The sequence below is a fragment of the Podarcis vaucheri genome (assembly GCF_965113315.1).
Source record: "Podarcis vaucheri genome assembly, chromosome: 7".
Lineage (NCBI taxonomy): Eukaryota > Metazoa > Chordata > Lepidosauria > Squamata > Lacertidae > Podarcis > Podarcis vaucheri.
Genome location: NC_138765.1, coordinates 64,572,581 through 64,598,597, shown reverse-complemented (window position 1 = coordinate 64,598,597; position 26,017 = coordinate 64,572,581). Strand labels below are relative to the sequence as shown.

The following is a 26,017-nucleotide window of genomic DNA, read 5'->3' as shown; positions in this document are numbered from 1 at the left end:
GTGGACATCCAGTTTGCCTCATTTAGATTTTCAAATACGATAAATGAGCAGAAATTGTGGAGCAATTGGCTGGGCCGGAGTAGGGTGATGGTGGACAGAACGTGAATTTCATTTAGAAGCAAGAGTCCTGAGACGTTTAAAGAGTCATTTTGCTGCTTGCCTTTCACATCTCAGTTCTGCCATTCCAAACATGACAGTGGTGAGACAGTCTAGAAGCAAAATGGTCTGAATGTCCCTTTCTGATCTGGATGGAAGAAACTAAAGTTTCTTCTGAACATCTTGTGAAGAATCGTAATAATTAAAGGCATATTGAGTGCCCTGATTCGTGGGTCTGCTTACATCCTAAGGTTGGCTGTTGGCCTTATATCCGCTTCTTTCAGTGGACTGGCATTTTCCAGAGTGATTAAAACATGCCACCCAAAGACAGGCATGAAATGGAAGTGATGACATTTGGTATTTCTGGAATCAGTTCAGAAGACAGATTTGGTGACGCATTTTTCTACTCTTCCTCCTGCTTACTGAAAAACTTGCACCAGGAGGAATTTTGGGTAGCCCGAGTGGGGTGCATCTGATGGGTGGGTCTCTGAAGCATACCTTTGGGGGGGGGTGAAGAACTACCTGTCACTGATCTTTTATCAAAAAAACAAAAAAACCCCCAGAAATATTCCAATTCTAAGAAATGCTTATTCTGTATGTGGAAATGGTACTCACTGAAAAGCTTGGTGTTGTTTAGGTTTATCAAAAATATTTACAGTGGTACCTAGGGTTACATACGCTTCAGGTTACACACTCCGCTAACCCAGAAATATTACCTCGGGTTAAGAACTTTGCTTCAGGATGAGAACAGAAATCATGCTCCGGTGGAGTGGCAGCAGCAGGAGGCCCCATTAGCTGAAGTGGTGCTTCAGGTTACGAACAGTTTCAGGTTAAGAACGGACCTCCGGAACAAATTAAGTACTTAACCTGAGGTACCACTGTATTAGGTGGGACAAATCAGTGCTATAGAGGGGGAGTGAAATCACTGGAACATAAGAACAGCCCTCTGGATCATATCAGTGGTCCATCTAGTCTGGCATTCTGTGCTCACAGTGGCCAACCAGATGTCCCAAGGGAAACCTGAACATCAGGGCACTCTCCCCTCCTGTAGTTTCCAGCAACTGGTATTGGAATCCCTAGTACTTTGACCCCCAAGAAGCATGCAATTATTTATTAATTTTTGCCTTCCCTCGGCACAAAAAAATACTAGCAATTCCTTCCTACCTTATCATTTGTGAAGCATCTTGATAATCTGTTTTCAGCTTAGTAGGTTAGATAGATTTGGTGTTCACAGTAAGCCTGCAACTTACACACATTTAACTTGTGTGCATTCAGCTTTACACGTGTGGCAGAATTTAAAAAATAAAAAGTGGGGCAGGGTTCCAGAAAAATGACTTTGGCAATACCACCCACCATTGAACCCAATGTGTTTTGACTATACCCAATTTTGGCTTTAGGTACGATCCTCAGAACCTAGCACCCACGTAAGTTGCGGACTTACTGTATATCATTCTGACTCAATCATTTCCCTACCAGCCTGCCCAAGTTTGTCTTGGATTGTGATGGGCTCAACTTGGCATCAGCAAATGGGGCCAGCCCAGAATGTTTTGCTCCTTGAGCCACAGTAGCAGATGGTGCCCAGTCCCTGAGTCAATGTACTCAAGGCTGAGACAGTTATGATGGCACCTGAGATAGAAAAATCCCACAACTGCCTCCCACTGGAACTAAAAATACAACAATAAATTAGGCCCCATCTGCACTATAAATTTAAAACAGTATCATACCACTTTAAACAGTCATGAATCCTGAGATGCACAGTTTGCTTATGGCACTGAGAGTTGTTAGGAGACTCCTAGTTGCCTCCCAGAGATATAATTCCCAGAGTACTCTGGGAAGAGATATTGATAGGGGCCTCTTAACAACTCTCAGCACCTTAAATAGTCTGCAGGTCCCAGGACTCCTTGAAGGAACCTGTGACTCTTTAAAGTGTTATGTTACTGTTTAAAATGGTTAGCGCAGATGGAACCTTTGGTAACAATTTCCATGACATTTCTATGCAGCTTCCTCATTCTGCCTAATGGTAGGACTGGTCCTGATAGTGCAGGATAAGGGAGGAATGGAAGAAGGCTGAATATTTCTTTCTCAGTAATTTTTTATTTTCCCCTGTTCCTGCTTTCCTCTCAGCTTAGAAGAAGTTTAGAAGCTATAGTCTGATATCCCTATAGAGCACAGCTAACATATAAAAATGAAGTTTTGTGCAGTGGTAGTTTTTAATGTGCCATATTTTCCAGAGACAGAGGCCCCCTGAAAACCTAGCCAAATATTCTTCCTGAAATGAAAAAGGTGTGATTCATAGCCTCATTCTTCCCACTCTAATCATTTAGCATATACAGCCCAGAGCACAGACTCTCTACTGGGCCAGATCTTGGTAGTGAGTGCAAATTGATGGCACTGTGCAGAATCCTCAATTTGATTCCAAATCTAAGCAGTGTGTGTCCAAGGTTTCAGTCACTAAATCAATAAGGAATTGCTTGTTTGGGCTTTGCAAAAATCCACATAGTCTGGAAACTTTTCCAGGCGACTGCGCGCATGACACATGTACACATTTCTATGAAGTTGAGGGAAGGATTCCAATGTTTTGGCTTTGTTCTGGAAATGTGAAATAGTAATAAATAGGGTCATGATTGTGTTCATATGATGGTAGAATTTACATGGCATTTCAATTGCTGCTTTATTGGCCCCAAAGAGTGGAAGATAGAAAGCAACTATGATGATAGCAACCTTTGTCAGAATTCCCAAACTTGCATGTTAACCTATCTCAACCCCTCAAAAGCCAGGTTTTATAAACATGGAATCCCAAAAGATGTGCACTCAACCTTCTTTTTTTAGGGGAAGAGGTAATTATTCTTACATATCCACCATTAACAACCTTTTTACTGCCTCTTTTGACCCTACTTCTAAAACCAGAAGAACAATCTTTGGCCCAGAAGGATTCCAGAACAGGTAGTTCATTACTGTTAGTATGTGTACCAGCTGAACTCACCAGAGAGTGAGAGACTTGGGTTGATGATCTTATACAAATGTTGTCATACAAATTCATGTAGTGTGCCTCGGTTTCTCTGCTGTGTTTCTCTGCTTCTCTCTTTCACGCACAGAAAGAAATCTGAGCATATTGTACTAACTTGAATAGTGGTGTATTCAGAGTTTGGCTTCAGAGAAAGAAGTCCTCTAACCAACAGGACCAGCCTGAGGAGATACACTGCCTGAAGTGAAAGGCAAAGATGGCTTCCCTTTTCCAATTTCATTTACGGAAGCTGGATGAACTGGCAGCTGCAGACAGAGTTCTCCACTGTATCTGAAGGCAACAACCTAGTTTAGGGGCAATAAGGCAAAATGTGCATAGTTCCAGGACTTAGAAAGTTACTTTTGCCCATGGAGGTGGCAATTTGTGGCCCTGTGATAACAGTGAAATATGCAGGACAGTACATAGAGTTGTGTAAGAATCAGACTAAATCGTGATTGACTACAGCAGAAAGTGGGGTTGGCATGGCAGAAGGGTAGTGGTATCGCTCTACATTCCACCAACCCTTGCTGTCAGAATGGTCTTCTGTCAGGGTTAGGAAACACCTCAACCTCTTTCAGGGTTGAGAAGCACCTCAACCACCTGAGCCAGGTGCCTAGCATCTCACTGGGTGACCAGGGTGAGAGATTCCAGCCATGCAGGGGCCCTAAACTGAGCCTAGGGCATGCCATGGCCAATCTCTCCCTTTGCCACCGGGGGGCTTCCTTCACTATTTTGATCCTGCCTCATGACATCTCCACCAATATACAGAAGTCTAACCATCACCTAGCAAGAGTAAGCCTGAAATCATTGAGGGAATGGTAGGGGGAAAACCAGTCAAGAGGGCAGTTAAGGTTGGGAGAAAAAATCATTTCTGGCCCTGTCAACTAGCGACCCAAGTAGCTCAGTGAAATACTAATATTGAAAGAGGGTGGGGTGGGAAGGTCACCAGGGGCAACATGGCCCCAAGTGCATGTGAGTGAAGCCTTTGAAGGCCTTCCTTCTCCTCACGAGATCCCACAAAACGATGCCACCCTACAAGATCTTGTGAGAGGGCAAGGGAGATGCCACCCCCAGTGGGCAACCCGCCCCCAGTGGTGCCTGGAGCCAGGCTGAACAGTTATGGAGAATCCTAGGAACTGCTGCTTGTTAAGGCTGCCAAGAATAGTAGCTTGGGGTGTGAGCCCCCTTAAACTACAGTTCCCACGATACCCCATGACTGTTAACAATTGTATAATAGTGCTTTAAATGAACGGTTTGGATGTGACCTAGATCAGTGTTTTTCAACCACTGTTCCGCGGCACACTAGTGTGCCGCGAGATGTTGCCTGGTGTGCCGTGGGAAAAATTGAAAAATTCGAAAGATTTTTAAAAAATAAAAAAGTCAAATTTTCGCCCACTAGGCGGGCGCCGGACTGTGTCCACCCTATTTTCTATCCGTCCTGGGTGGGGATCAGATCGGATGGGATCGGATGAGAGCGGACAGGCGGTCCGCTCTCATCCGATTCCCCATGGAGAGCAGCGGGGCTCTGACATCTCCCTCTCCGCACACAGTGCGGCTCCGCGGAGACGGAGCTGTCATCCGCCGGCTCAGCGGGGATCAGCGGATCGATCCCCGCTGAGCAGAGAACGGTCCGCAACGTTTGATTCCACCCAGAATATCAGCTTTGTGTTCAGCCAAACAGGCCCAGGTTGCGCACTAAATAAAGTATTTTATAATTTTTCATATTTCTGTTTACTTACTACTTCATAATAAAGTAATTATAAAATACTTTCTTTGTGTTTATTTGATTCCTATTCAAGAGAATTACTTTATATATAGTCAATATAGGCACAGAGTTAATTTTTTTAACATTTTCTAATGGTGGTGTGCCTCGTGATTTTTTTCATGAAACAAGTGTGCCTTTGCCCAAAAAAGGTTGAAAAACACTGACCTAGATTATGCAAAAATAAAATAAGACGATAGGTGTACATTCCTCATCACAAACAACCCCCGTGCCCTGTCAAATCTGCATTCAAATAGAATTGTGTTTTTAAAGAGGTCAGAAACTACAACCGATTATTTGCAGTTACAAATCAAGCACCCTAAAATGAACAGTTGAATCAACTTGTGTCACTTCATACCACACACTTTTCATTTGAGGCGGCTTACACATTCAGCTCCAAGTTTTCCAGTGATTAGCTATCAAGTGATGTGTTACCGAGTGATATGTGTGAGAGACAGGAAGAACAGGCTCTAAACTTTCTCAACCTGGGTGGCTTCAGGCATAAGAATTTGGACTCCTTCTCTTGAATACATCAAAACAAAGATGGAAGGGATCGAAAGGGAAATTAGATGCATAACATAAATTTGCAGAGTTCTGTGTTTGGTAACTACTGTAATAGAAGAAAACACGTTTTCTGTTATCGCTCCCATTGCATCCTCATCTGTGTAATTGTCTTATTTGAACGCATAGCATTAACACATTTGACTTGCAGTACCAATCAGGAATCATGGGATCTGGCTTGTTAAATACGCCCAAGGCATGGCTGCAGCTCAGAGGGTCTGCTTGCAAAAGTTCCCAGATTCAGTCCCCTACCTCTCCAGGTAGGGTTCATGTAAAATCCTGGGGAGCCACTGCTAGTCATTGTAGACCAGTTATTTTCAGCCTTGGGATCCCAGAGATTGTTGGATTACAATTTCCAGCATCCTTGACAATTGGCTGAGCTGGCTAGGGATGATGTTTTTTTTAGTCCAAGCGACAACTGAAGATCCGGTCCGCTGAAGAACTCAAATGTATACAATGCTGCTCCCACCTTTGAGAGGGTGTGGAGGCACATTTTTCACATCCCAACTACTTATGCCATAACCTGTGCTTCAGGTAGTCATCTTCGTGCTTCAGGTAGTCATCTCCTTTTCACGAGATGGAGCATAGATGCAGTGAGGGCATTGGGGTTAAGGGTTTGTGCCAAAAGTGAGCTTTGAGGAGAAGTTTGAAAGGAAGAGTTGGTGCAGCCTCACAATTCTGTTGTAGCTTCCATTAGAAAGGAAAAGAGAGACCTTTAGATGGTTGACTGTTGTGCAGCTGGAAGAAGAGGTAATATGAGTTCTAAGTCTGAAGGTGGCAGGGAACAAGGCCACAGAGGGCTCCAAAGGGAAGGGTGAGAAATTTGTGGCAGTTCTGGGAGCAGGCAGGAAGGCAATTTTAATGATGGGCATGCCCTGGGCTATGAGAGGAGTGTTTTTTGTCATCAGAAAGGTCTGGAGAGAGGTGAGAATTAAGATGGGGCAGTGGAAGAGAGAAGAAGATAGGAGAGCATGAACCTATTCTATTCTATTCTATTCTATTCTATTCTATTCTATTCTATTCTATTCTATTCTATTCTTTCTATTCTAATGTATTGCCAAGAGGACAGGGAAGAGGAAGGGCCTTATTTTTGCAATGTTTGAAAAGGAGAAGCAACTTGACCTGGAGAGGAGGATGGAGAATTTTCAGTTCCTGGACTAGTATGCAGATTACAGTCTAAAGCTCTAACACTTCTCTGAATTTCGCAGTGCCATTATCGACTGAAAATGTACTGGAATATGTAAAACTGTAGGCTATCTTAGGCTAAAATATATTCAGAAATGCATACATTGAGATATAATACACATTAAAATATTTTGTGATAAAATATGCATTTAAACACATATCCAAATATGGATTTGCATATGGATTTGTGAAAAGAGCTTCTCAGGTTCACCCGACTCTCCATGATGCAGACTCTTGGAAATGAATACTGGCCCTCACTCAGCCTGGAGCCCTCCAGATGTTGTTGGACTACAGCTCCCTTCAATTCTGGCAGGTGGCTTTGCTGGATGAGTCTAATGGCAGTTGTGGTGGTGTTTTTGCTGCCATTATTACTTAAAGTGTTTGTACCCTGCTCTTCAGCCAAAATGGCTCCCAGTGGTTTATGTACAATCAGGTAAAACAAGCAGGCAAGCTTACAATATATGTAAAAATGACACACAAGGGAAAGGAGACAAGGAGACAAGGGGGGGGGAGCAAACTCAAGTACCAGTTCTTAAATAGTAGCTTTTATAATGACCAACTGGCATAGAAACAATTTAGGGTAGGAGTTACTTGATGGAGCTGGTCTTTTGGCAGACCTGTTGGAACAAGGCCTTCTACTCATCTTTCCTGCTGAAGCAGCCTGATGGAAAAATATGAATTGAGTCTGAGGGTGCTGCCCCAATCATAGTAGTGTGGTTTGTCAATGATCTTTCAAATCGCAATTAGTGCAAACTGTGATTTGAAAGGTGGCTTCAGGCTGACTTTTTAACCCCCAACAAACCATGGTTTGAGAACTGACTCAGATCTGGACATGAAAATAAACGGTTTTTGTGCCTGAATCCTGCCATAAATATCAAGAAGCTCACTTGGAGAGGTGGGCTTGTATAGAAGGGTAGTATGTTGTTGTTGTTGTTGTTGTTATTGTTGCCCACCCTGAGACCATAGAGTGAAGGGTGGGTAATTAACAATAACAACAACAATGATACCAGTCAATATAATGTTGGCAGATTTAGGGAGTGTGAAGGATGGAAGCCATATTGTAAGGGGACAAAGGAGTGTTTGGTGAAGAGACTTTTGAGACAACGAGAAGGAGGGATATGTTGCATGCCACTCCCTGCCAACTCCACACACACACACCGACCTCCATGTGTTGGGTAGAAGTTCCCAAGGAGGAGACCACACATGTTTAGCTGAATACAGAACTTCTGCTCAACATGTGGAAGACTGAGGGGGTGATGGGATAAGCAGGGGGAGATGGGGACAGCAACATCAAGTGTGGGACTAGGTGTTTGTATACCATTTCTGAAGAAGGCTATGAAGGATTCTTAGAGTGGTGGGGTTCAGGGCAGTGAAGCAGTTAATGTGACTTACTCACATTTCTGCTGGCTTCAGAAAGACTTCATACAAAAGAACCAGGAGTTAGCAGCAGTTGTAAAGCATGAATCAAATCAACCCATTCAAAATTAATGTTCCCGATGTTTCTGGTGAACAGAGTAATAAGCATTGCTATCAATCCATCAGTCTTTGGGGTAAGTGTCCCTGCACCCACCCAACCAACCAAGCACACACATACATACACAATATTCAATACACTTCTGATACTCTTGCAAATTCCAACATGGGGATTCCATGTAGATTCCTAATTACAGAATCAGTTGATTCTACTACCTGCACATATGTAGAGTAGCACATCTCATTTGCTATGATTTGAGTCTGAAAATAGTTGAAGATATCTGAATGCATATCTTTTCCCTGGTTGTGTTGTCTGGTTGTGAAGAACAGCAGGGCAGGAAGGCAGTCCTAGCTGGCTAAATTAATGAGGAACAGATCTATCAAGAGGCTGAGTAACAACTGTTTTGGATAGGCAACAACAGTGGAGAGGTGTTACCTTCAAACCCTTCTCTAGGGATTTCTAGAAGTACCTCTTTGATCACTTTGGAACAAGATGCTGAACTAGTTGGACAGTTGGTCTGTTCCACTGGGGATCTCTTATGGCAGCCTTGCGCAACCTGGTGCCCTTCCAAGGTGTAGGACTCCAACTCCCAATAGTCCCAGCCACCACACCCATGCTGGTGAGATTTCAGGACATAAGGACATAAGAAGCGCCTCCTGGATCAGGCCAGTGGCTCATTTAGCACTGCTTCCTGTCCTCACAGTGTCCAACCAGATGCCCACAAATGGAAGCCCAAGCACAGCAGCCCTTTTCCTGCAACTGGGATTCAGAGACATTCTGCTTCCAACAGCAGAGGTAGAACATTGCAGTCATGGCTAGTGGCCATTGATAACCATCACCTCCATGAATTTTTCTAATCCTCTTTTAAAGCCATCCAAATTGGTGGCCACCACTGGGCAAGTTCCACAGTTTCAACTCTGCGCTGTGTGAGAAAGTGCCGTATTTTTCGCTCTATAAGACGCACCAGACCACAAGACCTAGTTTTTGGAGGAGGAAAACAAGAAGAAGAAAAAATTCTGAATCTCAGAAGCCAGAACAGCAAGAGGGATCGCTGCGCAGTGAAAGCGGCAATCCCTCTTGCTGTTCTGGCTTCTGGGATAGCTGCGCAGCCTGCATTCGCTCCATAAGACGGACACACATTTCCCCTTACTTTTTAGGAGGGAAAAAGTGAGTCTTATAGAGCAAAAAATACGGTACTTTCTTTTGCCTGTCCTGAGTCTCCCAGCATTCAGCTTCTTTAGATGACCCCAAGTTCTCGTAGAATGAGAGAAGAAAATTTAATGATTTTAAATAGCCACCTGAGTCACCGAAAACCTTAGTGCAACCTCAGACCACCATTTCTTATCGTTGAAAGAAAACACAGTGCAGTGCAGGATCTCTGTTGGGTACCCCTGTAGCTTATGGCGAGTAAATATTGACAAAGTAGTCTAAAGAGCAAACACTTTGACATTTGTAATGTCCACTGGAAGATCTTGTATATATTTATTCTGGAAGAATAAGGGCAGCATACAAATTCTCCCAATCTCACTTCTGCTGTCATTCTCCTTGTTCTTGCTTCATGTCAAGAAGTCTTTGCAATAGTAATTGGACATTTGTAGCACAAGTAAGAGAGATGTTGGATCTCTGTTAGGGTAATATTTCCACATTGATTCACCTGATGTCCCCTCCTAGCTTTTCCCTATCCAAAATTAATTCCTATTTAAGAAGAAAAAAGAAACTCAGGACTTCAAGTCTTCCAGGAAGCCCTTATTACTGATTGTTGACTACTCTTGTACTTCCTATTACTTACCTAGTAAGTACCTAATACTTACTATAATTAACAATCATAATAATAATTTATTACTTGTCCTTCACCCTAAGGTCCCAAGGCATTGAAACACAATATGAAAAACGGTTTAAACCAAAAAAGCAACAAACATAACCTAAAAAGAAAGAAAACAAAGAATCAAAAATGTGAACCATAAATTTTCTTTGCACTTTTTGTTTTGCTAACAAATCAACAGCATTATTTATTTATTTGGGGGGGGGGATAAAAACAGCTTACAATAATAAAAATGAAATCCCAAAAATAAGGAGGTGTGGCAATTTGTACAAAATTTAGAAATTAAGAAACTGGGAGCATGGAGGGCTCTAATGGTTCATGGTTTACGTTCCGGAAAAAGTATCAAGAAATTCAGAACTCCAAAACCCAGAGCAAAATGAAGATGTAAAAAGGTTTGAACGTGTTGCTGCTTCTGGGCTCAAAATGCCTTCTGCGGTTAAGCCCTCACTCTTAATGTAATCCCTGCCTTTCTAAGCAGCCCCAACATGCAAATATGAGCTTTTAATTTTCTTGTAATTGAGGCACTTTTGTTGTTGTTGTTTGTGAGATTTTTTCCTTTATTGATGTTTTTATGTTTTATTAAAGATTGGTTCTCAAAAATGTAATGAGTAAAAAAAAAAAATCTGGCTTAATTTAAATTGTGAATCTGTCTGTTAAGAAATACATTAGGGGTAGGAGAAGCATAAGACATATTAATTGACAGACAGGAACTGCTGTCTCTGAGGTTGATACAAGTAATTTATTACTTTAGAAATGAATGCCACCTCCAGAATGTGCTTCATTAATTTCAAATTTAGTTTTAATTTCAAGCTGTTGCCCCTTGAGAAGAATAAGGTGGCAAATTATGTTCGAAGAGCAGATTTCTCTCCCCCCCCCTTTCCTCTTGCTTGGAAGAAACACTAAATTTTAACTGTTTAATTTTAATAAATAAATGTGGTTCTTTGAGTGAAATATGCCAGCTGCTGATATATAACATGAGACCAGCAATTGCTAACGCCAATTTTCTCTCTCTGCTTTTCCTTCCTCTTTTTTACCCTGCTAGCTTACGTTTCGGATGAACTGAAGGCAGCAGCAATGGCAGAAGATGACCTAGAACCCGACGACAACGTGGTCGATGGAGAACCTTCTGCCAAATACGCCTGTCCGGAGAAGGACTTCACTAAGAACTGCCAGAGCTACCAGAACTCTCCAGCTGCCGAGTTTTCCAGCCATGAGATGGACAGTGAGTCGCACATCAGCGAAACCAGTGATCGCATGGCCGACTTTGAAAGCAGCTCCATCAAGAATGAGGAGGAGAGCAAAGAGGTCTCCATCCAGCTGGAGGAGTCTGTTGTCTCGGACAGCTTGGAGCAGATGAAAGCTGTCTACAATAACTTCCTCTCCAACTCCTACTGGTCCAACCTGAACTTGAATCTGCACCAGCCAACCTCTGAGAAGAACAATGGGAGTAGCAGCAGCAGCAGCAGTAGCAGCAGCAGCTGTGGGAGCGGCAGCTTTGACTGGCATCAGACAGCCATGGCAAAGACACTGCAGCAGGTCTCGCAGAACAGGATCCTTCCTGAGCCTAGCCTTTTTAGCACAGTCCAGTTGTATAGACAAAGCAGCAAACTTTATGGCTCCATATTTACTGGGGCCAGTAAATTCCGCTGTAAAGACTGCAGCGCTGCCTATGACACATTAGTGGAATTAACGGTGCACATGAATGAAACAGGACATTACCGGGATGACAACCACGAAACAGATAACAATAACCCCAAAAGGTGGTCCAAGCCTCGTAAGCGCTCTTTGCTCGAAATGGAAGGGAAAGAAGATGCTCAGAAAGTCTTAAAGTGTATGTACTGTGGCCATTCATTTGAGTCGCTTCAAGACTTGAGTGTGCACATGATCAAAACAAAACATTACCAAAAAGTGCCTCTGAAGGAACCCGTAACCCCTGTAGCAGCAAAAATAATCCCAGCCCCAAGAAAGAAAACATCATTGGAGCTAGAACTTCCAAGTTCTCCAGACTCCACTGGTGGGACACCAAAAGCAACAATCTCTGATGCCAGTGATGCACTTCAAAAGAATTCCAATCCTTACATCACACCGAATAATCGCTATGGACACCAGAACGGTGCCAGCTATGCTTGGCATTTTGAAGCAAGGAAATCTCAAATTCTTAAGTGCATGGAATGTGGGAGTTCCCATGATACTTTGCAGGAGCTCACTGCCCACATGATGGTGACAGGACATTTCATTAAGGTCACCAATTCTGCCATGAAGAAAGGGAAGCCTATCATAGAGGCCCCTGTCACGCCAACGATCACGGCTTTGCTTGATGAGAAAGTACAGTCCGTGCCCCTGGCAGCCACCACCTTCACGTCTCCTTCCAATACACCCTCTAGCATCTCCCCAAAATTAAACATGGAGGTAAAGAAAGAAGTTGATAAGGACAGAATCATTGCTGATGAGAAGATAAAAGACAAGGAAAAATCAAGTGAGGATGAGGAAAAATATGATATCTCCTCAAAATATCATTATTTGACTGAAAATGACTTGGAAGAGAGTCCCAAAGGGGGACTGGATATCTTGAAATCTTTAGAAAACACGGTCACGTCAGCTATTAACAAAGCCCAGAATGGCACACCCAGTTGGGGTGGCTATCCCAGTATTCATGCTGCCTACCAGCTGCCCAACATGATGAAGTTGTCCCTAGGTTCGTCGGGGAAAAGTACTCCTTTGAAGCCGATGTTTGGAAATGCTGAAATAGTATCACCAACGAAAAGCCAACCTTTGGTGTCCCCGCCCAGCAGTCAGACGTCCCCTGTGCCAAAAACCAACTTCCATGCCATGGAAGAGCTGGTCAAGAAAGTAACCGAGAAAGTGGCCAAAGTTGAAGAGAAAATGAAGGAGCCCGAAGCAGGGAAGCTATCTCCGATGAAGAGAGCAACACCTTCTCCATGTAGCAGTGAAGTCAGCGAGTCCCTCAAGATGGACACTTCCAATGACATTGGGTTCAAAAGCCAACAGAATAGCCCTGTTTCGCAGAGGGAGAGCTGCAAGGACAGCCCAACAGGTGAACCAGTGGAAAATGGTAAGGAGCTTGTCAAGACCATCACAAGTTCCTTGAGCAGCAGCACAGCTATTATCACCGACCACCCTCCAGAGCAGCCATTTGTAAACCCATTAAGTGCATTGCAGTCTGTCATGAATATTCATCTTGGAAAGGCAGCTAAGCCTTCCTTGCCTGCCCTTGACCCAATGAGCATGCTTTTTAAAATGAGCAACAGCCTAGCGGAAAAGGCAGCTGTGGCCACCCCACCTCTGCAGTCCAAGAAGCCAGACCACTTAGACCGTTATTTTTATCACATCAACAATGACCAGCCCATAGATTTGACGAAAGGGAAGAGTGACAAAAGCTGCTCTTTGGGTTCAGCGCTTTTGTCATCCACATCGGTGTCTTCAGCATCCTCTTCATCTACAGTGACAACGGCAAAGACATCTGCAGTTGTGTCATTCATGTCAAACTCGCCGCTACGCGAGAATGCCTTGTCAGATATCTCTGATATGCTGAAGAACCTGACAGAAAGTCACACATCAAAATCCTCCACGCCTTCCAGCATCTCTGAGAAATCTGACATTGACGGGACTACAATAGAGGAACCGGAAGAGGCGACCCCGGCTCAGAAGAGGAAGGGGCGCCAGTCCAACTGGAACCCTCAGCATTTGCTCATTCTTCAGGCACAGTTTGCAGCCAGCTTGCGGCAGACATCGGAGGGGAAATACATCATGTCGGACTTAAGCCCTCAGGAGAGGATGCACATTTCCAGGTTTACGGGGCTCTCAATGACCACTATTAGCCACTGGCTGGCCAATGTGAAATACCAGCTCCGAAGGACAGGGGGGACAAAGTTCCTTAAAAATTTGGACACTGGGCACCCGGTGTTCTTTTGCAATGACTGTGCTTCCCAAATCAGAACTCCTTCGACGTACATCAGTCACCTTGAATCACATCTAGGTTTTAGGCTACGAGACTTGTCCAAACTGTCCAGTGAACAGATTAACAATCAGATAGCACAAACAAAGCCGCCCTCCGAGAAACTGTTGGCACCTTCGCCGGAGGAAGAAATAGGGACCTCCTACCAGTGTAAACTTTGCAACAGGACTTTTGCAAGCAAGCATGCCGTTAAGCTCCATCTCAGTAAAACACACGGGAAGTCTCCAGAGGACCATCTTCTCTATGTGTGTGAATTGGAAAAGCAGTAGCATTTGCTTTTGACACACACCCAAACTACAACGACAATTGTACTTGGCTTTGAGGAAAACTGTCCAAAACAAACAAACAAAAAAACCCGCCTTAAAGCTCCCCTTTTAGTTTCTGTTCTTGGCACATAATTTTTACTTTAACTCTGGGGTGTCACTCTTGGCCTGAACGACTTCTCTCTTTCGTTGTATAACTGTACAGTGTTTAATAGAGGTGCATAATCAGCTGTTGTTACTGGTAAAATATGAAGGTTAAAACGCAGTGGTAAGTGTTTGGAACTTTGTGTAAATTGGGGTTTAGTTGCTGTGCATCCCTCCGATGCCTTGAGCTGCATGCATTAACAAGACAGTTTAATTAAGCATTTATTAACTAATTCTAGTGCACTTTTTCCATGGTGATTCAAGTGTGCTGGCCGTTCCCACCCTGTAAATTTTTAGCCCTCTGAGTACTTTGAAGCACTTTTGCATTAATTTGGTTTTTTAAAAATAATGATAATTATTATTATATTAATGAAGTATGTATATGTTTTCCTTTTTTACAACAACAACAACCCCCTTACAGCTGAGGAGACATTCAAGCAACTCTAAGAATGGGCTTGAACAAGACGTGCCACAGTCCATTAGTTGGTTGTGCATCTGGCTGGTTAATGTTTGAAGGAGAGGATTCACCCTGAGAATGCAGACCAGCTTCTCCTGTGTGAGTTTCCCTTTGGCTGTTGCATGGAATTGCTACCAGCTTTATGCGCAAGTTGCTTGAGCAGCTAGGTGGTGGCATTTCCCGTGATGTCCAAAATCACTTCTGTTTCAGGGATCTGATACCTTGTTTCAGCACTTCCAGTATCCATAGTCCAGATTGTTCAGCCTGTCTTCGCCCAGACTGGCCTTTCTTCCCTTAGTTCTTATGGCTGGTGTGGACCAGCAGTCCTCCCAGCTTGGCTTTGTGTGATGTTTGCTTGAACTTTCCACAGGCAGCAGCTGATGGAGTGGCACTGCTATGCTGCTCACCTCACCTCCACCCAACTGAGTTGCTAAAGCATATCGGGATGGAGTGGAGAAGGGGCAAATGGGTGGCAAGTTCAGTGTGGTGCAAACAGGCTGCAAGAGCCCTGGATTCGCTCTGCCACGTTTACACTGCACTGATCTGACCACCACCACCAAGGCCCTCCTCTTCTCTGTCCCAGTGTAGTGCTGAGACTCAGTTGGGCAGAAGTCAGAGCAGCAGTGGAGCCCTGCCAAACCACCTGCTGTTATCCACAAGGAGAGCTACTTTTCTTTCTCTGGGACGTGTCTTGTGAATCTGGTTGTAGGCTACCGTGCCAAATGGGGACCATAGGATGCTCCTACTGGATATGCCTTTTGTTGGAATTATCTATCGCACCCCCCACAACTGCAGGGGTGGCACCCATCGTGAACTTTCAGGCTATATTATTTTCACATTGAAACGTCGATGTATATATATATATTGTACAGATTTCAGAATCCTCATATGGAAAATGTGATTGTGGACAATGCCATTTCTTCTTCTTCAACATTTTTATCAAGGGTGAATTTTTTTGTACCTAATATGCTCCGAGTATAAGTGGTACCTATAAATATATAAATATATATATAAATATATAAAATAATATTGTATATTTCTTTTCTAGGTCAAAAGGTTTTCTTTTAACATCTGAATAATGTAAATTATATGAAAAGATACACTCGATAGCATTTATAAAGTGTTCAAAAAAGAGAAAAACATTATTCTTGAAGCAAAGTATGGTTGTTTTCCTTTTGCTATACAGTACATCTATATTGATAGAGGTTCATGTTTAAATTATACATATTTATTCGTTGTTTGCTACCTTTTTTAAAAGAAAGAAAGAAGAAGCATTCTGATAAACGAAGCCACGGACTGGCGTGCATTACACCTAATTTTGCACAACATGAATTTTAAAGGTATTTATTAGTAAAATGAATAATAATAATAAAAATTCAAAAGCGAAAAAATTCAAAATCAACTCAGTGCTCAAAGGGTTAAATCTATTTGGGGGTGGGAGAATTGAAGGGGGAAAAAACCTTGTACTGTATTTCATAAACATTGATAAAAAAGCCTTTAAAATGTTTGTACTGTAATACTTTGCTTAAAAGTTACGAGGCATTCTGTGATATACCCTCTTCCACTTATTTATATGCACTCTTGGTTGTGTTATTTCCTATCGTAGAATGCCTTTCCACCTCTCTCTCTCTCTCCCTCTCTCTCTCTCTCTCTCTCTCCCTCTCTCTCTTCTTTTCAGTTGGTAACTTTCTGTTTTGTTCTCCCTAATTATTCTCCCAAGATTTCATACTGCAGTTTTATCTTTAGGCATATGAAAGGTAACCCGTGGTTACCAGCACACTAAGTGATTCTGTTCGTCTCCATTTTTGGCAGTTAATTTGCAGAAGTAACTGACAGCTGACACCATATGAGAATCTATGTGTACAATATTGGCATGTAAACAGCACAGACCCAGAATCGCACCCTCTGTGCCCCCTCTTCCGTTGTTGACAATGTGGCACCATTATATGACTCTTCATATAACCTTCTTTCTTTTCTTTTCTTTTTTCTACAGCCGCATTAAAATTGTCTTTTTTGCTATAATTTTGTGTTGCGTTCACAATTATATCTGATATGTGCTACGACTAACGAGCACATTAAAATTAAATTGTATACTTGCTGTTTATGACTGACGCTTAAGGAGGCTCCTTCATCTGCCAGGTGTTGGCAGACGGAAATCTATACATAAATCACGGGAGTTTTTGTGAACTTTCGCATTTAAAGAGCAAGGGAGCAAATATTCAAAGGCTGCCTTGAAAAAAGGGGGGAGGGACAGAATGAAATGGAGGTTATATCTCCCCTTTAAACCTCCAGGAAGATTGACTGTAAAGAAGAGGGTTTATAAGCAACATTTTGTGAGGAAGCAAATAGATCGTTTGCAGAGCTGTGTATTCAAACCAAATCAGATCCTGATACGCAATGCCTCTTAAATGCATTATTAGTGTTCTGAGAAGCAAGGAGCCCTGGCAGGTTCCTCCACGGATTAGAGAGCTCCTTCCATCTCCTTTCAATTGACATGGAGAAAAATCCCGAGACTTATTACGGCAACTTTTATGATTTTCAGGATGTTTCCACTTTTGCACAAAATTGATAGCAAGGAAAGATAGGAGAATGAATGAGCGCATAGACAAACAAACGGAGACATTTATATGCTAATGGAAAACTTTTACTGGCACTCACGTATCAGTCTAACAAAACCACACGAGCTGCCATTTTAATCTTCATTAGCATACATGAACTGCGGCTTCCATATGCGAAGACGGGATGTTGGGCTAGCAAGGCAGGCAGACAAAGCAAACTGGTACACTGCAACGTTACATCTTCTTTACATGTTACAAGGGAACCCTGAATCTTGGACTTGACCCGGACAGGACTTAGGGGATGCAAAACCAACAAACTGAGGAAGGGAAATGGGCTGCCATGCCAGGTTCTGGCAGCTGTGTCAGAATATTTAGAAAACCTGTAATCTGTGCCTCAAATGTAGCCTACTGTGTGAGGTTATGAGTCACATCACATTTTGCCCTTGGCCCTAGTCACCGTAGGCATGTGGACCCCAGAAGGACATTCTTTAGAGCAGGGGTCAGCAAACTTTTTCAGCAGGGGGCCGGTCCACTGTCCCTCAGAGCTTGTGGAGGGGCAGACTATATATTTTTTTGGGGGGGGGGATGAACATATTCCTATGCCCTACAAATAACACAGAGATGCATTTTAAATAAAAAGACACTTTCTACTCATATAAAAGCATGCTGATTCCTGGACCATCCACGGGCCAGATTTAGAAGGCAATTGGGCTAGATCCAGCCCCCAGGCCTTACTTTGCCTACCCATGCTTTAGAGAATATGGTCCTCTCTCCCCCGGGATACAGGTTGGCCATCCCTGGCACAGCTACATTGAATCCTTTGCAGGACAGATGTGGCAAGTTCACCCAGTCACTTACAACCCCATTACAAAGCTACCAAACCTTCAGATGCCTTATGGGTTGGCTGGTGTTGGTGGGTGAAAGCTATTCAGCTTGCCACTAAGTCCATCATACCTAACACCAGGGCTGTTTTTTAGCCGCAACTTGCCGCAACTCAGTTCAGGCACCTCTCAGGTGGGCGCAATAGACATTATATGAGTACAAGGGAGACGTTCAGGGTGAGTCAAGGTGAGTTTTCTAGGAAAACAGCACTGCCCAGCACAATATCTCCAGCCCAGTTCGTCAACTTCTCTGCACAACAGCTCCAGTTAAGCCTGCTTTTGTGGCTTGAGACATCTGCCCTGCCCATTTTGCAGCTCCTGGGCCAGTTCACGATACAGGAGCAATGCATGAGCTCACAAAGCTTCTGTTTCTGCCACAATCATTTCACTTCAGTCTATGCTCCTTAACTTATAGATCAGATTGTAAGTCTTCCGTAAGTGGAATCTTTGATTCCAGTGGCCACGCTAGTGGGATATCATGTTATGTATAATTTGATGAGTGGCTGAACCCACTGATAGATGCTTCTCCTTTTTGCAGTGATGAATTGCCATATATCTTTGCACTCACTGGACACACACATTTTAGATGTTGCTAGGGTGTCTCCAGCCACAGCTTAGGAGTAGAGCTTAGTGGAATTTAGGCATTCACTCCCTGATATCCCCAATTAAAAAGAATGGACAAAATCAAGGCTGAAAACTTTTGAAAGCTTCTATTAATCCGAATGGCAATTGAGGAGGCAGATGAACCAACAGTTGGATCCAGTGCAAAACATCTTATGTTTTTCATGCATGGGCTTAATTTCCCAGTCGAAACACAAAAATGGTCAACTCTATGCAAACGCTGGGTAAATTCAGACAAACAGGAAGTGGTGCTATAGTTATGGGGTCTCGAAGATGCTCTCAGTGATGGTCATTAATGAAAAAGACCATAGAGTGGTCGTGTGAGAGCATAAAGATGGACGCATGGGTTGAGAGGCTTTCCTTCAGTGTCTTGTTTTCCTTCACAGATTGGATTTTCATCTGGGCTTTGCAAACACAGGAGCTCAAGAGACAGCATAATGAAAATAGCACACACTCGGGAAGAAAGTGGTACATTGATATTGGGATGAGCGAGGTGTGGGGGAGGGGGACAAGCTTTAAATCAAAAGTGGATAAAGGTGACCCTGGTCTAACCCCACCCAAGTTGTGGCTTGTTACTGTATACTGTATATCTTCCAGCCATCACATTTACGCAGTATCTTAAAATAACATTTGTGATAAATGTGCAATTTAACTAATTTATGGTGCTCTGATGTGCTCAGGGCTACATGCAAGATGAAAATCTTAAATGGAGCTTGAACAGCTCACTTCACAACAAGAAATCAATATGCCAGATCTGAGAAAGAATCTCAATGAAGTCAACATTTAGTGTGTGTGTGTGTGTGTGTGTGTGTGTGTGTGTGTGTGTGTAATATGAGAATGTGTTTTTAAATTTTCAACAGAAAGGATTGTATAATTAATTTAAATATTGTATATAGGGTTGTTGTTTTTTTTGTTTTTGTTTTTAAAGCAACTACTATTGGAGCCCAAATCTCTCCAGCAACTTCATTATATTTTCTTTTGGCATCAGAAATTGTAGCTTGGCTGGTCTAATTATACCATTGCCTCCGTCGTGCAAACTACATTGTAATTTTCTAACGGAAGAAAGACAGCTTTGCATTGTTTAAATCTGCAATATTCACAATATTGGGCTAATCAATTGCTTTTAATATTTTTGTTGGTAAACACTTAGGTAATTGATTTCCCACAAAAAAGAAATAGAAACAAACCTGTTTGTAAATTGGAAAAGCAGTGTGGGGAATGGTTTGCATGATTTTTGTAAGATATTTCATATTCTTGTTCCAGTAAGTGTTCAAAATGTAGGTGAATATCATGGTCAAATCCTGATGCATATTACAAATCCGGATGGATATTTTGGATGCCCACTTTTCAGACCTAACAAGTTAATGCTGAAAATTATGTCTGCCTATATTCATTGAACTCACTAGAATATCTCTGATATTTGGAGGTTTATAATATTGGTCTGGGATTGCCAATACAATATTTACATTGGTGACATTTGCCGAATTTCAAGCTTTCACTATAATACAGCACACGTCCGTGCACGCATGTGTAATGAATGGAAGAAGCTTTTTAAATTCTATATCTTCCGAATGTTACAGTTCATCTGCAGGAGAAAATTAATGAAGTAATTCCATTCAGTACAGGGGGAAATGAGTTGACTGGTAATAGGTAAATTTAATAAATGTTGCGTTTTTAAAATGTGCCTCTGAAGAGCTCTTTAAGTTTCTTGGAAAAATACATATCTTTTCATTTCTTGCTTTTATTCCTTTGTCTCTGTGTAAGTTAGCACTGCAGTAAGTATTATATTACTTATTTTAGCCAATGATGTCCAAATATTATTTGCGGCATTACGTAACATAGGAACAGATCATAAAAGTTAAACGAAAAGGGTGGGAAGATGAAAACGTTTCTAGCAACAAATGGAATCACCATTTGCTCTAGCTTGGACAAAACATGTTTTCTTTCCTCAAAAAGGAACACTCTTGCATTTATGATAGAAGCCAGTCACACAAATTTATCTTGGCCACAGGAAAGCAGGCCATCCGTTCCTCATTTCTCCTCTATTGGATCTTGGTGGCAAGGATTGCTAACCAGTCCACATTCAGCTGTTGTGGACATAAAAGGCATTTGGCCGAATACAGGGGTGATGCATAGTGGGGATCCACCAGCACGTTTACAGGTGAGCATGTTTACAGGTGAGAATTTCCCATCCCAACGATGTACTAAAGGCTGTTGAGAGTGCAGGGTGACTCTCTGCACAGTAGTCCTGGCTAGGAGCTCTCCCTCTCTCATTTTTCCAGTCTTAAATTCAGCTCTCCACATTTCTGCAGCAATTTCCAATAATCATTTAAAAAAACCTTTATGACAATTCACCAGCGTTTCAGTGTGAATTTCTCCTCAGAAACACATTTTTGTACGCAGTTTAGACTCAGGTACAAATTTTTGCAATCAAAAATTGTGTGTGTGTGTGTGTGTGTGTGTTTCCCAACCTTGCTCGTGTGCAGGAGTGCCCTCAAATATATGTGTGTGTGTGTGTGTGTGTGTGTGTGTGTATGTATATGGGGGGGGGGCGGTGAAGATCCCTTAGCCCTGGGAGTTGGCTTCTAGGCTCATGTAAATACAAAATAGTACTTTGTCAGAACGAAGATCAGTGCAGAGAGAGAAGGCTGCCTTGGCATGAAAATCCATGGGTTGCCTAACCCACGCGATTCCTCTTAATGGAGCAGTGTGGGTGCAGGAATGTGGCATTCCTTCCTGCACTGCTCGAGTAATACATTATGGATCATTGATTCAGTATAGAAGGGAAGGTGTGCTCAGCAGTAGAACTGGCCACCGAGATGGGGACAGATTTAGTTCAGTTCCCATTGAAAGGTAAAACTAAGGTCCAGGAAAGCACAACAGTGGGTTTCCGCTAACCCAGAAATAGTACCTCAGGTTAAGAACTTTTCTTCAGAATGCGAACAGAAATAGTGCTCTGGTGGCACGGCGGCAGCGGGAGGCCCCATTAGCTAAAGTGGTACCTCAGGTTAAGAACAGTTTCAGGTTATGAACGGACCTCCAGAACGAATTAAGTTCTTAACCCAAGGTACCACTGTACTTGTTAAAAGTAGAGCAGAGCAACCAAAATGATCAAGGGGATGGAACGACTCCGCTACAAGGAAAAGTTGCAGCATTTGGGGTGAGAGAAAGGATGAGTAAGAGCTGACAGATAAAATCATGAATAGCACAGAGAAAATGGATAGAGAAAAGTTTTTCTTCACACAGTGCAGAGTTAAAATATGGAACTCACTGCCACAGGAGGCATTGATAGCCACCAACTTGGATTGTTTTAAAAGAGGAGTAGACAAATTCATGGAGGATAAGGCTAACTCTCCATGAATAAGGCTGCTAGTCATGATGGCTATGCTCTGCCTCTACAGTCGGAGGTAGCAATGTTTCTGAATACCAGTTGCTGGAAACCACAGGAGGGGAGAGGGCTCTTGCGTTCGGTTCCTGCTTGTGGGATCCCCCACAGGCATCTGGTTGGCAAATGTGAGAACAAGATCCTGGACCAGCTCAGGCTATATGTACAGGTTTTCAAACAGTGGTTTGCAGACCACTGGGTGATCCATGAGCTCCACTCAGAGCCATCCAAAAAATGTTGTAGAATGGACATGAATATATGTCTTTTCATTGGCATTTGATTTATATTTTTTTCTGACAAGAGAGATCCAAGGCCACTTTTGGATTTATTGAATGGGCTTACAAGGCCCTGGCAAAGTGCTCATGATTTTCAAACTACAGCGCTGGTGCAGTCTACTTGTTAGAAGTAGTAATTTACCAGATCAACAACCCTTCTCAGTACCCTGACCCAAGAGCTGGTATTTTCATAGTTTACGCACTGTTCGGTTGAAGGCAGTTGGACCAGAATAGGCATAGGCAAACTCGGCCCTCCAGATGTTTTGGGACTACAGTTCCCATCATCCCTGACCACTGGTCCTGTTAGCTAGGGATCATGGGAGTTGTAAAGATGACTCCGTTATCCTGCCCCCACCTTCCTCCCCCCAGAGAGCTGCTGTGTTACCCTCTCGAAGCTTCCGCAGCTGCTGCCTCGAGGAGGACAAATGATCCCCTTTCCACGTTGTGGAGCAAGAGGCGAGGAGCCCAGCTAAAAGGGAACAGGGCTACTTGCTCAGGAGCAGGCGCAAAGGAACTTACCTCCTCAGTCCCACCCTCCCAAAGCAGGGGGGGGGGACGGAACCTCAACAAGGAATCTTCCTTTCTTTCCCTAGAAGAAAAAGAAGAGGAGGAGGAGGAGTAAGAATAATTGGCTCTTGGAAATGCTGTAGGGAGTGTTGAATTTTTGTTTGGTTTTGTTTGGTTTTGGGTGAGGCATTTCCTGGTTACACGCCTTCTATGTGAGATGGAAAACAGCATTACAGGTTGGGGGAGCACATCTGGCAACTTCAGTTTCAGCTTCTCTTCCTGCCCCCCAGCCCATCCCCCAGTCCTCAGTTCTCCACATTTCCACATCAGTTTGCAAATGATTCTATTAAAAAACAAATCCTCATGATAACTTGTTAGAACTCTGACAAGAATTTCTTCTATTGTACACATTTTTGTATGCAATTTTGCTGAGAATGCACTCCTTCCTCAAGCAATTTCTCCTAATGGAATGAACTTCTGGGTGTCATTTTCACTGATACATGCATTTTAAAAGCACACTCTTAAGCTTGTATGTGCATTTTGGCACACCTTCTGGTTGGAGAACTGCATTGCAAAATACAGAGAACTGCAAATTTCAAAGGATGGTCACATTTTGGTTCTTGTATTATTTCAGAAAGTTCAAACCAGGTACCTTTAAAGGCAAACTGAACAAAATTCCTTCCCCATCCTGAATCACAGGATTCTAAGTAAGTGAACAGGGGGAGAGTGAAATGAGGCCGGAAAGGACAATTGTCCTCCTTCTTTGCATGTGTTGCATTATAGGACAGGGATGGCCCTCTATTTGTTGGTGGACTCCCACAAATCCCAGGCTGAATGGCCAATGCTTAGAGTTGTTGGTAGCTAGAGGTCCGGCAAGACCACAGACTAGTCACTCCTGTTACAGAATCAAATGGATCACATAGATCACCAGCAGTGCTATCTTCTGCATGTTCCTCAGAAGCTAAGCCCCACTCAGCTGAATGGGACTTGTTTCGAGTTAATAAGTAATAGAAGTAAGCTCCACAGAGCTCAGGGAGGCTTACTTTCCAGTAGCCATGAACAGAATTGGGCTGTCACTCTTTTGTAAGTAAACCAGGAAGATGAGCTGAATCTCCTCTCAGCAGCTTGTCATACTAGGGTAGCCTTCCCTAATCTGGTGCCATAGAAACAAAGAATTGTAGAATTGGACGGTGGTCCAAGAGTAATGTAGCCCAACCTCCAGCAATGCATCTAGAGAATCCCTGTCAGGGATTCACACAGCTATTATTATTATTATTATTATTATTATTATTATTATTATTATTATTATTATTATACCCCACCCATCTGGCCGGGTCTCCCTAGCCACTCTGGGCGACCCCCAATAGAATATTAAAAACATGATAAAACATCAAGCATTAAAAAATTCCCTAAACCGGGCTGCTTTCAGATTTCTTCTAAAAGTCAGATAGTTGTTTATTTCTTTGACATCTGGTGGGAGGGCATTGCAGAGGGAGGGCGCCACTACTGAGAAGGCCCTTTGCCTGGTTCCCTGTAGCTTTGCTTCTCACAGTGAGGGAACCTCCAGAAGGCCCTCAGCACTGGACCTCAGTGTCCGGGCAGAACGATGGGGGTGGAGACGCTCCTTCAGGTATACTGGGCTGAGGCCATTTAGGGCTTTAAAGGTCAGCACCAATACTTTGAATTGTCCTTGGAAATGTACTGGGAGCCAATGTAGATCTTTCAGGACCAGTGTTATATGGTCTCGGCGGCCACTCCCAGTCACCAGTCTAGCTGCTGCATTCTGGAGAATCCCTGATAGGTAGCCACCTAACCTCTGTTTTGAAACCTCCAGTAAAAGAGGGTCCACCACCTTCCAATGTAGTCTGTTTCACCATTGAATAAGCTCTTACCGTCAGAAAGTTCTTTCTAGTGTTTAGTTGGAATCTCCTTTCTTATAACGAACTCATTGGACTGGGTCCTTCCCTATGGAGCTGCAGAAAACTGGCTTGCTCCATGTGAGAGCTCTTCAGTCCATTCTTTGACTAAAAGCCCCAGCCAGGAGAGCCAATGGTCAGGGAGAATGGGAGCTGGAATCTGAGAATGGGAGCTGGAATCTTGTCCCCCTGGAGGGGACAAGTTTGAGAAAGGCTGGGTTAGCGTAAGGGTGTGCATTCCTATTATGTGACTTGTGACTTCTCTAGGTACTTTGGGGCCTAGATAACTTAGTGTGCTGGGGTAATTATTTTCTCCTGACCTTTTGATTCCCAGATAGCATCTTGCTTCAAATAACCCATGTTCAAGAACAAACCTAAACTATATAGGAACAGAGGAAGCTGGGTCAGGTCATTGCTCCATGCAGCTCAGTATTGTCTACACTGACTGGCAGTGGTTCTCCAAGGTTTCAGGCAGGGGTCTCTGCAAGCCCTGCATGAAGATGCCAATGGGGATTGAACCTGGGACCTTCTGTATGCAAAGCAGATGATCAACCACTGAGCTACGATCCAGCACAGGTCTCCAGCAAGAAGTTGACATCTGCTTCATTTCTCAGTTTCCAGCTCCAGTTCAATATTCAACATTAGTGTACAAAACCCTAAAGGATTCAGGCCCCAAATACCTTAAAGACCACCTCCTTCCCCATGGACCATTCTGACTGCTGAGATTGGCAGAGTGGGGTCTCCTTGTATTTCCTCTGCACTCAAAAGCTATGGGGTTGGTGACCCAGGGGGAGAGGGCCTGCTTTGTGGTGGCCCCTAAGTTGTGGAACTCCATGCCCACATGAGTAAGTTTGTCACCATCATTGTACAGCTTCCAGAGAATGCTGAAGATGCCCCTCTTTACTCTGGCTTTTGATGCTTCAGGTGTGTATTTTTTTATGACCCACCTTATTTCTGCAATTGTAAGTTGTTTTAAACTGTTTTCGATCTTGTATTCTGATATTGGTGTTTTAATGTTGCAATCTGCCCTGGAACATTAGGATGAAGGTTGGGTAATAAATAAATAAAAAGGAAAATTAGAAAGAGACAGAAAAGAAACACTATAAAACTTGAGCCCGAATTGGTTGCAA

At 43.1% G+C, this 26,017-nt stretch overlaps 1 protein-coding gene across 1 annotated transcript in view; it reads left to right on the top strand.

Annotated features, from left to right (window-relative positions):
- TSHZ3 (teashirt zinc finger homeobox 3) overlaps positions 1–16,766 on the top strand; it is a 114,136-nt gene extending 97,370 nt beyond the window's left edge. Inside the window, exon 2 of the mRNA XM_082232882.1 lies at positions 10,947–16,766. Within this exon, the coding sequence (XP_082089008.1) occupies positions 10,947–14,149 (3,203 nt within the window). The 3' untranslated portion in view covers positions 14,150–16,766. The remainder of the gene's footprint in view (positions 1–10,946) is intronic.
- The last annotated feature ends 9,251 nt before the right edge of the window (positions 16,767–26,017 follow it).